At 36.8% G+C, this 13,804-nt stretch overlaps 1 protein-coding gene across 1 annotated transcript; it reads left to right on the top strand.

Annotated features, from left to right (window-relative positions):
- Window positions 1-727: 727 nt before the first annotated feature.
- On the top strand, window positions 728-7,304 carry LOC147073155 (U6 snRNA-associated Sm-like protein LSm8). The gene is made up of 2 exons (XM_085945201.1): window positions 728-2,375; window positions 6,232-7,304. Exon 1 carries the CDS (start codon window positions 875-877, stop codon window positions 1,163-1,165), a length of 291 nt encoding a protein of 96 aa, XP_085801327.1. The 5' UTR covers window positions 728-874; the 3' UTR covers window positions 1,166-2,375; window positions 6,232-7,304.
- The last annotated feature ends 6,500 nt before the right edge of the window (window positions 7,305-13,804 follow it).

The raw sequence follows: 13,804 nt of genomic DNA, 5'->3' as shown, positions 1-13,804 counted from the left end.
GGCACTGTTTCGGTTACAGGATATTAACATTTTATAATATACCTATGTGTCAACGTGCAATTTGATGTGATTGTGTGCGATTGATGATAATTCACACGTAGAATTTTGTAAATGTAAAAATTGATTTAGTGAAATAAAAGGGGGGAGGCGCCAAGATTAGATTGTTTTAAAAGGGTGGCGTAGTAACGTAAAGTTTGGAAACCACTGACTTAACATTTGAATTTTGTCATAAAAAACGAGATGTCAATTACCCTTCATGGATATTCTGTCTAAAAAAAACAAGACGTTAATTACCCTCCGGCGGAAATTTTGTCTAAATAAACGAGACGTTAATTACCTCACGTTTAATTTTTTGAAAATGTATAAAATTATTGATCACTCAACGCGTACTATATTTGTTGCCGAAATACTATAATTTTCGAGGCACTGTACTATACAGTGTTGCCAACTAAAACTTTCAACATTCAGTAGATTTTTTGATTTTTTCTTCAAAATATCAGTAGATTGACAAAAATGTATGAAATTTAACGATTGTGTTTGGTGAAAGCGTGCATATTGACATAATCTCACAAGTATCTTTTAAAAAATCATGTAAAAAGTGACTTTTATTCATCACAAATATCATAATATCTTCTTTTCAAGACAAAAATTTCAGTTAATCTACTGAAATTTCAGTAGACATGGCAACACTGGTACTATAATTCCACTTTTAAGATATGGCAACACTGATGGCAAAACTGTTTGCCATAGACAATCTATACCGCTCACAGCTGTCATCGAAGCGCTGTTTATCTTTACTTCTTTGTGAGGTTAAATTTGAAAATTAATTCAAATAATCAATCTACCCTGCGTTGTTTTGTCGTAAGAAATAAAAATGGCATCAGGATTGGAGTCGTTCGTCAACCACACTGTCTCTATTATCACATCTGACGGCAGGAACTTCATTGGCACGCTGAAAGGCTTCGATCAAACCATCAACATAATCCTGGACGAATCGCACGAAAGAGTGTTCTCTTCGACTTCTGGCATCGCGCAGGTAGTCTTGGGGCTTCACATCATCAGAGGAGATAATGTAGCCATTGTTGGACAAATAGACGACTCAATTGACAGCAGATTGGATCTCGCCAGTATAAAAGCAGAACCGCTAAGCGCGGTAACTCATTAGAACTGCAATAATTCAGTGATGTGAAGACAATTTTATATTTTAAGAACATGTAGATATTCTAAATTTAATGATGAATGTAGATTTAATTACCTACTTTGTTCTGAGTGTATAGATACTGCGTAGTGCGTATGTTAAAAACATATGTATTCTTAATTCATTGTAAACTGGAAAAATGCTAGGTACATGAAGAGATAGCTACATACTAAATATGGGTTCTATGGAAAATAAATTAACTTACGGACATTAACCCCTATCAATAATCCCCTGTATCAAAAAGCCCCCACATTAAAATTAAAACTCTTTAAATAAAATATTGAAACAAAACGATTGACACAATAGTTTATTTAACAAAAAAAATGTTTTAAAATGATCATAACAAAATATTTAACATATGGATACAAATTCAAAATTATACTACCATCTGCTCTTTTAGTGGTGCACTGACTGACTGACCACATTAAAATAACAATTTAAGATTTTGGTTGAACATACTAATTGTATGACTGGTTTGAACTGTTTCGAGGCCCCCTTTTAAATCATTTGCTGCGCGTCATCTGCGTCAAAGAAAATCGCCGTTGGAAAGAGGGGAAAAAATGAAATACTTAAATATTGAAATCTCTATCTTTATTATTCTTAATTTAAACTACGGAAATTTCAAGTGGGGGTATTTTGATTGTATGGGATTTTTTTATACAGGGGGTTATTGTCATTTACCCTATTGATTGCACATTCATAATATGGAATCGGTTTCATAAACTATGGATTGATATACTGTGCTGAATCACATACGTCAAATTAATGTTCCAACAAATGGAAAAGGAAAATATACCCCCATTCAAGTAAACATTGTTTTCTGCTGTTTGGCACATGTACAATCCATAAATAGTGTTAAGATATCGTAAGATATGTACAGAAGTACATAATTTATGTACCTAATATGGAATATATATTATTTTTACTTTAATTGTCTTTTTTGAGCCTGTTGAAACTGGTGTACATGTCTGATCACATTGTTGCGACTTTATAACACAAAAATAAAATGAATGACACAGGGGCTCTATTGTAATAAATGGTGAACGGCAGTGGTGTGCGGTCCATAAATGCTGAAAATGCGGCGCACTCCTAAATTAATATAAAATGTTCATATTTAAGTACTTGAAATTATACTTATTGAACATACATAATTTTGAAAATATATAACCAATAGAAAGTGAGATCCCCGGGGTTCCAGCGGCTAGCTCAGGTGTCCATCGAACCCCGGATTCACAAAAAAAAGAAATTTCAACGGTCGGAGTATAAATAAAACTCGGTCTTTCGTGCTCGTAACGTGGTCTTCTTATATTTTCTTAATTTTTAGTTTTACAAATTATATTTGGGATTTTTACAGTTGTAGTCGTCAGGTCCGTACCTATCGGAAAGGGGACGCTTACTAACATCTTTTTTTCTTTCTTTTTAAATTCCTCGTACCGACGCCATCCAGCAAAAAAAAGGACTCTCGTGATTGGCCAAATTTTATCGCGTGATCTTTGATTCGGCGAATCACGAGCCTGACCCTGGCGCCGGCGCGCGAGGATTTCACGCACAATGCGCGGCAAAATTTATTATATTTAAATCCTTATATTTAGTCTTAAAATTATCTCTTTCATCCATCATCATTTTTACTTTTTAAATTAAAAAGAAATACTTACGTGGTTGAGCAAGGAATCAGATTAGATGTTTTATGAAGCCGTTTCTAGAGGTCAGGGTTACGTTTCGACTTAAGCTACTAAATGATTATTTTACACCGGGAGAAGCCCGCCTGTAACAGGGGTGTATCATTCGCCCCATCTGGATTAAAGTCGAAAGGTACGCCCTGATCTCATCGGCCACCCATCCAATTCCTTGTTCATCCGTTAAGTACATGGCATGATAAACAGTTTATAAAAGAATTCAACTACAATCTAACTATTCTAACATGAAACTCTATACTTTAGCTCTATTTTTATTATTTTCTATATTTATTTTGGATTATTATTTTCAGCTCAAAGCAATGCTTTCGCGATACTTTTGGATAGGTCAGAGTTTGATTTAATTTCAGTGTAGTACATTTATTTTGTGTTACTTTGTTTTAATTAGGTTTTCTTGTTATTTTATTCGTTTTTATTAGTCAGCGGAGGGGTCGTGGAGCTGCAGTCTTTGACTCTTGGGCTGTCCAGTTTTTTTGTATTCCGAGAGGCTACATTTGTAGACGTTTGGCCCTCGTTCGGAATTATTATTTCGTGTTACGTTTTTCTTCTTCTGGTGCAATAGGACCGTACCTTGTTTGGCGTCGTCTGCCTTTGCAACCAGGGCGTGGTAGTGGCGTTACTATTGAGCCAGGCTCGTTCCGAGCAGCGGATATCTTCCTGTGGAAAGTTTTCCACTGATCTGCTGGTCTCTGGAGTATCACCTCATAGATGGACAGGTACTGTGTCTCCATCTGTTCCTATTACTGCGGGCAAGGCATCGTATAGCGGTACAACGGCCAGGCTCGTTGACGGCGGCACGGCTCTCCCACAGGTAATAGGATGGATGTTTACAATAAGTATCCTTTTCCCTTTCCCTTTTTTTCTTTGATGGTTACACTTCGGAGGTACCTCTTGTTGTTTCACGATATCTTTCAGGCGTCACGTCCCTAGTCTCTCCATGAACCTGCGCGAGAAAGGAGAGTGCGCACTCTCCACACCATCAAGCTTTGGTATCATGAATTTTCGGCTACGCTGCCTTTGGATGCGCTTACTTCGAGAGGTGGCTCCCTTTGTGCTTCCAAATTGTCTTCATCTGTATTTATTCTTTCTCTTTCTTTAGTAATTTATTCGTTCATTAGACTTCCTGTACTTTAAATTTATTCGAGTTTACTTTATTAATTGCTCCTACCCCATACATTAAATAGCTACTAATTTTATATAAAATCTTCCCATTGTACTTATGGTACTTACTATCACATTTAATATTTTACCCTAATACCCATAATTATTTTGCAACATTGTATTGACTGTATAAATCACATTGATATTAAAAATTGAAATATTCCACCCTCTCATTATATTTATTTCTGAATCAGTACACTTAAAACTGTGTAGTTAACTTTATTTTTAGTGAAACCCATTTTATTTAAAAAAAAATTGTTGTTTCGTTTTACGCGCCCGACATCCTATTCCAAAGGCGCGCCGCGCCGATTTACGGTGCCTCTCACGTTTTATTATTATTATTTTTTTTTTTATTATTGAAACCCCGTTGAGAAATTTACGGCTTATTGACTCATTTTTTTTTTTTTTTTTATCACAAGCATACAATCTCTACTTTCATCCTTTTATACCTAATTTTAACTTATTATTAAAATTTAACATAACAACTAACACTTTGTCGAGTGACGCCTTATTATTCCCGTTCCGTTTTCGCTGTGTTAAATTTACGATTGGTAATTTGTAAAGAAATAATAGGGACGGTAGTGTACTATTTTCCTCGTTTCTCTTTGGATTCAAATTATTAACACGGCGTAACTTTGAAACAGGTTTCGCGCTACTGTAGAATATCGTCTTTCCCGTTTATAAAATTGTTTGCGATTTTCAATGTTAATGTTTTCGAATTCATTCATATTTACTTTATTTGAACGGAAAGAATTGGCGTCACTTTGCGGAGCGTTATTTTTAAAACTAGAATGTACATTTTTCTTACTAACGAACTTAAGATTATAGGGCTCAGAAAGTGGGTCCTTAATTAACTTTTTATCCGTAATTAGAAGAATTTCCGGATATTTACGATTATTATCTTCACTTTTAACTACACTGTTTACACTGAAACTTCCAACAGCAACTCGGCGTTCACCCTTGACTAGAGGGTTGGCGACTGGTCCTGCTTCATCTCCTCGTGGTCGAGCCTGCGCCCGTACAGCTTCTTCGATTCATCTCAGCTTGCGCGCCTTCTCAGCCCTCTTGTGAGGCTCCCTAGCCTCGCGTTTCCTTTTTCTCTCCTCACCGAACATCCCGTGGTCGACTAGGGTACACATGTTAGTGATACCCTAGGAAAATCGGCATTTTGCTCGCCGTTTTTCGTCGTGAGTGGGCCGTGGCCTCTACGAGCCCTCCTCGCTGGATACCGTCGATGATGTGTCTGGTCTCCATAGGTGGGATTTGTGCAGCCATTCGTCGTACTGGAGACGCGCTGGTGCTACGGTCTCCAGCACGACGCTAGGCGCGGTCAGCTCCGTATGTGGACTGTCTTCGAACACCAGAGGGCCCTCCCGGTTTGATGTTGGAGACAGCACTTCTTCTTCGATAAGGGTTACGTCGGAGTCCGCTTTTTAGTTAACCATTTCTTGGTTGTTCCGGCTCCTGGATCGTAAACTTTTATTTAGCGTTCGCGGGCGTAAATTTTATTTCGCGGGTTCGGAAGAATCCATGCGATTCTTCGAGCTTCACGTTGCCAAGGGCGCCATTGAGATCCCCGGGGTTCCAGCGGCTAGCTCAGGTGTCCATCGAACCCCGGATTCACAAAAAAAAGAAATTTCAACGGTCGGAGTATAAATAAAACTCGGTCTTTCGTGCTCGTAACGTGGTCTTCTTATATTTTCTTAATTTTTAGTTTTACAAATTATATTTGGGATTTTTACAGTTGTAGTCGTCAGGTCCGTACCTATCGGAAAGGGGACGCTTACTAACATCTTTTTTTCTTTCTTTTTAAATTCCTCGTACCGACGCCATCCAGCAAAAAAAAGGACTCTCGTGATTGGCCAAATTTTATCGCGTGATCTTTGATTCGGCGAATCACGAGCCTGACCCTGGCGCCGGCGCGCGAGGATTTCACGCACAATGCGCGGCAAAATTTATTATATTTAAATCCTTATATTTAGTCTTAAAATTATCTCTTTCATCCATCATCATTTTTACTTTTTAAATTAAAAAGAAATACTTACGTGGTTGAGCAAGGAATCAGATTAGATGTTTTATGAAGCCGTTTCTAGAGGTCAGGGTTACGTTTCGACTTAAGCTACTAAATGATTATTTTACACCGGGAGAAGCCCGCCTGTAACAGGGGTGTATCAAAAGGTTTCGCGCCCATGCACATTGACCACAATGCTATAGGTATCCTACAGCTATAGCACCTACGCTGATTTAAAAATACAAAAGCCGATCGCCAATAGTAACTCAATTTGGAAAACGCGTCAGATAGTATTGTAAGGACCATTTGTTAAAATTTGTTGCTTTTAAAATTATGTATATTCGTTAAAAACAATTGTTTTAAGTGTATGACCTTGTGTATGTATGCTTGTCTAATATTAGGCTGTCTATGCTAATCTCAAAAGGTTCCTACGTTGACGACCAGATATGTACACCAATTCCAACATTTAATTTTTTACAATCACTAGGTAATTATTGTATCCATTTCAGTTTATAATAATTTAATCAGGTATCTACTGCAATTCGTAATTTTTATATTGACATAAAGTATAAAACAGTAGATCAAAAAAACTTATACAGTCCTACAAACTTATCTAAAGAACGGTCAAAAATGGAACTACGGACTATCATATGATTTTGAAAACGTCATTCGAATGTCAGGTTCTGTCTAGTTGCGAGTCTTGATTGGGTGGTTTTCAACTGTGGCTCCCCTTATCCATTCTTTAGATAAGTTTGTAGGTCTGTATTAATATATTGCATAGATACATTTAGTTCTCGTGTTCAGGATTTCTTGGTAATGGACGAGTGTCCGGCAATCTTTGGCTTCGGCAGGTGATCGGGCCATAAAATTACTAAAATTTGTCTGTCAAACGGTCCCGTTTCCGTAATCAACCGGACGCCATAACTAATTGTATGAACTCTACCTAATTTACATTTTTATTTTGTAAGTTCCTTCTACTCTCTTCTTTTCAACCCATATTATCGAACAACTGATAATGCAGTATGTTTATAGTACATAGTCTTGTATAAAATGAATACTTACATAATTATAAGCATTGAGTCAGCGTTGTAATTATAAGCATTGAGTCAGCGTTGTAAGTATATTCCGACTATGTATATTAGGTCGCTGCTTAATCGGCGGTAGGTACAAGTTTTATGGTCGGTATGTACCATTTTTTTTTTTGTGAATTGTATTTGAAAATAATAAATATTTTTAGACAAAAAAAATCGATTTTCAATAATATATTTCATTTATATTCCTTGTATTATTCTCATGGCTATTTATTATACGATGGCCGTGCGGCTTAAGTGTCGTGAGTCCCAGGTTCGAATCCTGGGTCTGGCAAGTACACATATTGTTTTTCAATTTGTGTATGAGTCAGAGTATGGACCTAATAGATTGAGCTAGTGGCTGACATCCATTTCTCGTAAAAACAAAACCTGTTAATACAAACCTCAATTCTGTGGAGGCCCATATGATCTTATTAGGACCGGACATGGTCGGAAGAATTTATTATTGTTATATTTGATCCTCAGAGCACGTGGATACAGGTCTTGGATGATTCAGCGCCGGGACAACTGGGCGCCACACAATCAAATGAAATTCGAAAATAGACATTTGTGAATTATCGGTAGAGAATTTAAATATGCACACTTAAATAATGATTTAATTGTGCATATCTCCAAATTCCAACGTGAAAAGAGTTATTTTATTTTTATATAAAGCCTCAGGCATGATAATTCTCAATTCACAATAGAAAACGTTGTTACGGGCAAGATGATTTAAAACTACTAAATAGATAGAAACTGATTAAAATTCCTCATCTACTTTCCGTATAAAATCGTAACGAACGTCTATATATTTCATTCAACAGTGTGGCGCCCGGTTGTCTCCTTCCCCGTGGATATCACACGGCAGCTCTAAGAATCCCTGTCGTTCACCAGTCTTCTTGCACCTTCCCAGGACATACTGTAGCTCTGCCGTATACACTGATGATAATTAGTGGTTTTACAGGACGCTAGCATCCGATTCCAAGCTAGGTAGAAATTCTTTTGAGTCATCGGTAGGACGTGCTCGAAGCCAGTGACGTCCGTAGGCAAAGTGTCATCCATCCCCTTTCATCTTTCGTTTCAAATTGTCTGCAAATTCGTTAGGTTACCTACTTAACTATCATATTATTTATTTTCAGCTATATTAAACAGACAAATAAACCAAAATTCTTAAATTGACAAACACCATCTACTGAAAGTTGGAGCATTTCCACGAAACCTACTCTCAAACAGTGGTTTTACCCTTGTGAAAAATTTGCCTGTGGTAAACCGCCATAACAACATGTATTATTAATACAATAATAGTTAATTATGTTGTCAGGATTTTTTATGCTTTGATTATTTAAAGATGTCAATACTTTCTAATGAAGCAATGGCACCGTCTGCTTCATGGAATACTGCCATTAGTCTAAAATGTTCACTCCATTCGCCGCCCATATGCAACACATAACCTGCCTACGCCCACGGGATGTCACTGCTCGAAGCTCAGTATACGGTTGCTTTGAGCCTTCATAAGGTACCATGACCCACTGTCATAAAGCAGCATTGTCAGAATGCAAAAGTCGAATAGGTAGCATCTTGATGCTCATAAGTTGACACCTCGTATCTGACATTTTAACATTTTTGAAAGGGGGGAGTTAAAATGTTATAGAAAAACTATTTTATATACTTTTGTTTAATTTGATTACCTGAATTTTTATAACATTTTAATTCCCCCTATTGAAAATATTGAATGTCAGTTACGAGGTGTCAACTTATGACCATTGATTTGAGTTTAACTGGTCGGTATGATTAAAAGTTGCAAAATTGTATATATTTAGCAATAAAATATGATATTATTTTTAACTTTAATAGTACACATTATTTCTTTCCTAAAATTTATTCAAAAACTACTAGAATAACTTCAATGGACATATCACGAGGCCATCAGCAGTTTTTTACGCCTGGAAATGTGTCAGGAGCAGATACCCAAGACTGAGGTCGCCAAGCACTCAAGTGTGCTTTGACTGACTTTACAGAGACTTTCTAATGAAAAGTGCCCATGGTAGAGAAGGTCACCGTAAAAGATTCTAATTAATAAATATAATATAGTATAAAAAACAATACAGACATACAACAATATGTGAAGACATCTTTACATTCGCAATTTTGTTAAGCGCAGCAAAATTGGCTTTTGTGGTAACCAGGTCAGACAGCCCGATGCGCCCAACAGCTGGTTGGACCGACTTGAACATCTCTTCCCTTTCGGCCAATGGACAATGTAATATATTTTCCTAGTGTACAGTGTAGTACAGTCGTGACTTCCAGACAATCCGCATCAAGTTGGATGTTGCTCCAGCCAGTCCCATTCGGATAGTGAGCATTCTTTGCAAAGAGCCATCTCCAGTAATGTGCACCCCTTGATGTTTTGGGGATCAGGGGGAAATCTGGATCATTTACCGCAATATTATAATGTCAATATGTGCACAGATTAATTGTCATTCTGGAGTCATCTTTAAAGGCTTTATTTTTAGATGATTTTCTGTCTGTATTGTATCTGTATCCTCAGAATGAAAGAAGGGAACAAACTGGGGAATACTTGAATATGTAGGATTATGACAGGAGGAATCAAAAAAATGCAAGTACCTACATGGAATTATAACAAATGCATTATTATTGTACAGATAATGTATAATCACAAAATCAACTGGGTCTATTCTTAATACTACATCACAGAAAGAACATTCAACCAATTTCATAGACAATCTAATAATATTTTACAAAAGAAACAATGATTTACAATTTGAATGCAAACATAAACTTACAAATATTACACGTAACATAAGCAGATTCTGAACACTGGAATAACTCCTAAAGTAGGTTAAAAAATTCGGTAGGTATATATTGTAGTATTAATAATTAATCTTTCACGCGTTACTTCTACTCCCGACAGAGTAAATGGGGCCCCCACAACGTGGAAGGTTAATTAAGAGACTTGATTGTAAATTGTTCGTCCAAGCCCTATTTAGAATATTATGGTAATTGAAGGAAGGTAGAAACATTACAAAAATTCACGGTGTACAGGGCTCGAAATGACCGAAGCGCCGTTCTGTTTCATGAAATCTCCAAAATCATTTTAAGAGTTGAAAAACACTGTCACCTCCGGAAGGATGGGGGATGATGCAATGTCTAGGTTAGGTTTGCTGGGTTCTCCTTTCGGGGACATGCGGGAACAGGGCTTTTTATTTTCGGAATATATTTAGTCAAGAATACAGCGTCTAAATAGTCTGAAACATAATATTTTAATAATTTTTAATAATTCACGAAGGTGCGTCGGCTCCGAGCGGCCGACGCGAGGCGAGAGAGAACAACGAATAATCTCCCTCGCAATCTCGCTCGAAGCGACCGGGCGGTATCTTGCGCATGCGTCGGTGCGTGCTGGCTAAACCATCTGTCACTGCGCACCCCAGAAATAGATTCGACTGCGCAGGTGACGCCATATTGAGTCCATGCATGATTTGACATATTTTTTTCGAAATAACGATATTGCTTACGGGCTAGTAATTTCTGTATCATAATCGATCTGATCATGTCTGCATGAATCCGCCCAATGAGGATTCAGGCCTCATGGCCTTGGATCCTCTGAGGATGCCATGGTTTAGGCGGTATCAACACCTTTCACTTTGCACTGATGTCTTCGGAATCGTACAAATGATTTTAAAGCCACGTATTTACTAGGGGATAAATAGAGCAACATGTCGCGAGATATGACGCTCCTACGTCGATATCTCGGCAACGATGTCGCGGAACATTTTGCTTGTACACACCAGGACTCACATCAGTTGTCGCAGAAATGTCACCCGAGATTGTGTTGGTCAGTGTTGCGTACATATTTATTCTATCGAGTAGTTTATGGAAACGTAACAGAAAGAAAAAGTGGTGGGTGTGGAACTACTTACTACAAAGAGAAACAAGAGTGACTCATGTTGAGCACCTGTCTACACTCGCCAACATCTGACGCGGGAGAGACACGCGGCCCGTGCACTCTCTTGCGAAGCAATAGCATGCATCATGTCTCGGGTCACATTAAGGACAAGTTAGGGGACAGTGCGCAATGTTGCAGCATTACGTAGACTTTATGTTGCGCGTCATGTTGAGGAAATGATGTCATTAAATTATTAAAATCGTCCCTATTGTAAATAACTGATAATTCACGTCTAAGTTAAAATTTATCTAAAAAGTCATGATTCCAGGGTCATTTAAAAATAATTCTCAGGAAAATTAATTTTGTATTCTTCAAAAATACAATATGTTAGAATAAAAAGTTTTGCAGCTAGCAAATGTTTATTATATTCAAAACTATCTTTCATTCGGTTTAATATTAAATCACACACCACTTTACAAGTTTCTATATTGTTAAATTTTATTCTTTTCACAGACAATCACAAATAAAACATTTTAACGGTACCGAGTCCGAGTTTCTAGATTGTAATTGTTTAAATAAAATATCACAATGAGGTATTATCCACAGAAGAAAAGAAAGCCAAAACATGAAATATTTATTTGTGAGATACCGCATAAGTATATCTGCTTGATTTATTGTATTGCTATCATTATTTTCACTGTGCAATATTACTTTTGTACACTCTTTAAGGCAGGGGGGGGCAAACTGCGGCCCGCGGGCCGCTTGTGGCCCGCCGGGTATTTTTTTGCGGCCCGCCATCATTAATATTGTACTTCTGATTACGAATAACTTTTTTATAAATTTTTAAAAAATATTGACAAAAGATTATAATTTGTTTAGCAATAGTACCTACGCGATCCATTTTCAATAGATATTGATAGTGTACCGACAGAGCTACAACTTGAAATTATTGATCTGCAGTGCGACACTGGTTTAAGAGAATTGCATCGTCGTGAAGAAATCTCCAAATTTTACAATGCCCTTAATTCAGACAAATTCAACCAACTTAAAAATTATGCAAGAAAAATGTTCGTTATTATTGGATCAACCTTTATCTGTGAACAAACATTTTCGATCATGAACCTCAATAAAATTCTTTACGATCAAATATCTTCGATGCCCGTTTACAAGCAGTTTTGAGAATATCAACTACAAAATTAACACCTGAATTTAAAAAAATGTAGGTACAACAGTTTCATTCTTCTCATTAATTTTTTTGTATTGTTTATTTTTCGTGATAATAAATAGTGTATATCTAAAAATGGTATTTTACTTGCGGCCCGCCGCTCATTTTGAATTCTTGAATTTGGCCCTCCATCCAAAAAGTTTGCCCCCCCATGCTTTAAGGTGATACATCAGTGAAACGGCAAATAATTTTCAACTATAGGCGCGACGAAATTTTGGACTCGCTCCCATTCGGAGAGAGAACGTCGAGCTGGAAACACGTCATTTTGTTTCGTGATGGCGACGGGCGTATTAATTCTTAAATCGTGTAAAGATGACTAAAAACGTTACACATTTACTTTAAAAAGAAAACATGTCAATGAATATATTATTATTGTTACTGATAGAACAATAAACAGTACATTAAATGGACACATGTTGGATTCATATGACAAATGATATTTCATTTGATATGCGTCATTTGCACCCGCGACCCGCAATCCGCGCATCGCCTAGCCACGATCTTTTTAGACCGTGCCTCAACTGAGGTATGGCCTTAAGTGGTTCGCAATATATGTAAACAGTGTCAACAGTTTTGACGAACATGAAAAAAATTTGGGAAACATGTAGATTGGCTAAAACATATAATACAGTATAATAGTAGGGTGTGTTGTGTTTTTGTGTGAAGTTTGCATTGTGAGTATGAGTGTGCGAGATGATTTCTGTGCGGATGGTTGACAATTGTTCGGTATTCTAGTGTGTGAGCTAAGTGATTGATGGCAGAGCATTGCAACCGTTGCGATGGCAAGTGTTTTGTATGTTTTTGTAAGGATTCAAATAATAACATGAAACTGCATTGTATGAAAAGTTATAAGTATTTTATTCCTAATATTGGATTACCTATATCATGGTGTATAAATGGTCGCCCATGATGGCAGTGCGGCTGAAGTGTCGGCCTATAAAGTCGTGGGTCCCAGGTTTGAATCTTGGGTCTGTCAAGTACACATATTGTTTTTCAATTTGTGCAAGAGTCAGAGTATAAACCTAATAGGTTAAGCAAGTGCTAACATCCATTTCTCGTAAAAACAAAATCTGTTAATAAAAAACCTCTACTCTGTGGAGGCCCATATGCTATTAGGATCGGACATGGTCGGAAACAGATTTTTTTTGTTTATGAGAATTATTAGGATGGGACATGGTAAAAAAATAAATAAATGGTTGATATTATTTTCATAGCAACGATTTTAATGACCAATTTGGCCAAACTTGTCCTCGTTCAAACACTAAAAACATTAATAAGCATAAAGAAATATAAATATTCTTTCTTGGAACAGTAATAATGGAAAATTTGAGAATAAGACCTCATTTACAAAGTCATGTAGAATTATTAACAATCATACAAAAAACTTTGAAATCGATTTACTCAATTTTGTCACTGGTACATTTAATTGTATTCTTTCCTAAATTGTACCTATACACTTAAATATTGTAAATTAACATAATTTACATAATATTGTCATCTGTGGGCAGCTAAATTGTAAAGGCAGATTATTATCTATGTAT

The sequence above is a fragment of the Rhyacophila brunnea genome, unplaced genomic scaffold (genome assembly GCF_057557595.1).
Source record: "Rhyacophila brunnea isolate RB1 unplaced genomic scaffold, BYU_Rbru_1.0 scaffold_18, whole genome shotgun sequence".
Lineage (NCBI taxonomy): Eukaryota > Metazoa > Arthropoda > Insecta > Trichoptera > Rhyacophilidae > Rhyacophila > Rhyacophila brunnea.
Note: the sequence above shows the minus strand (reverse complement) of the source record. Positions and strands in the feature narration are given on the sequence as shown.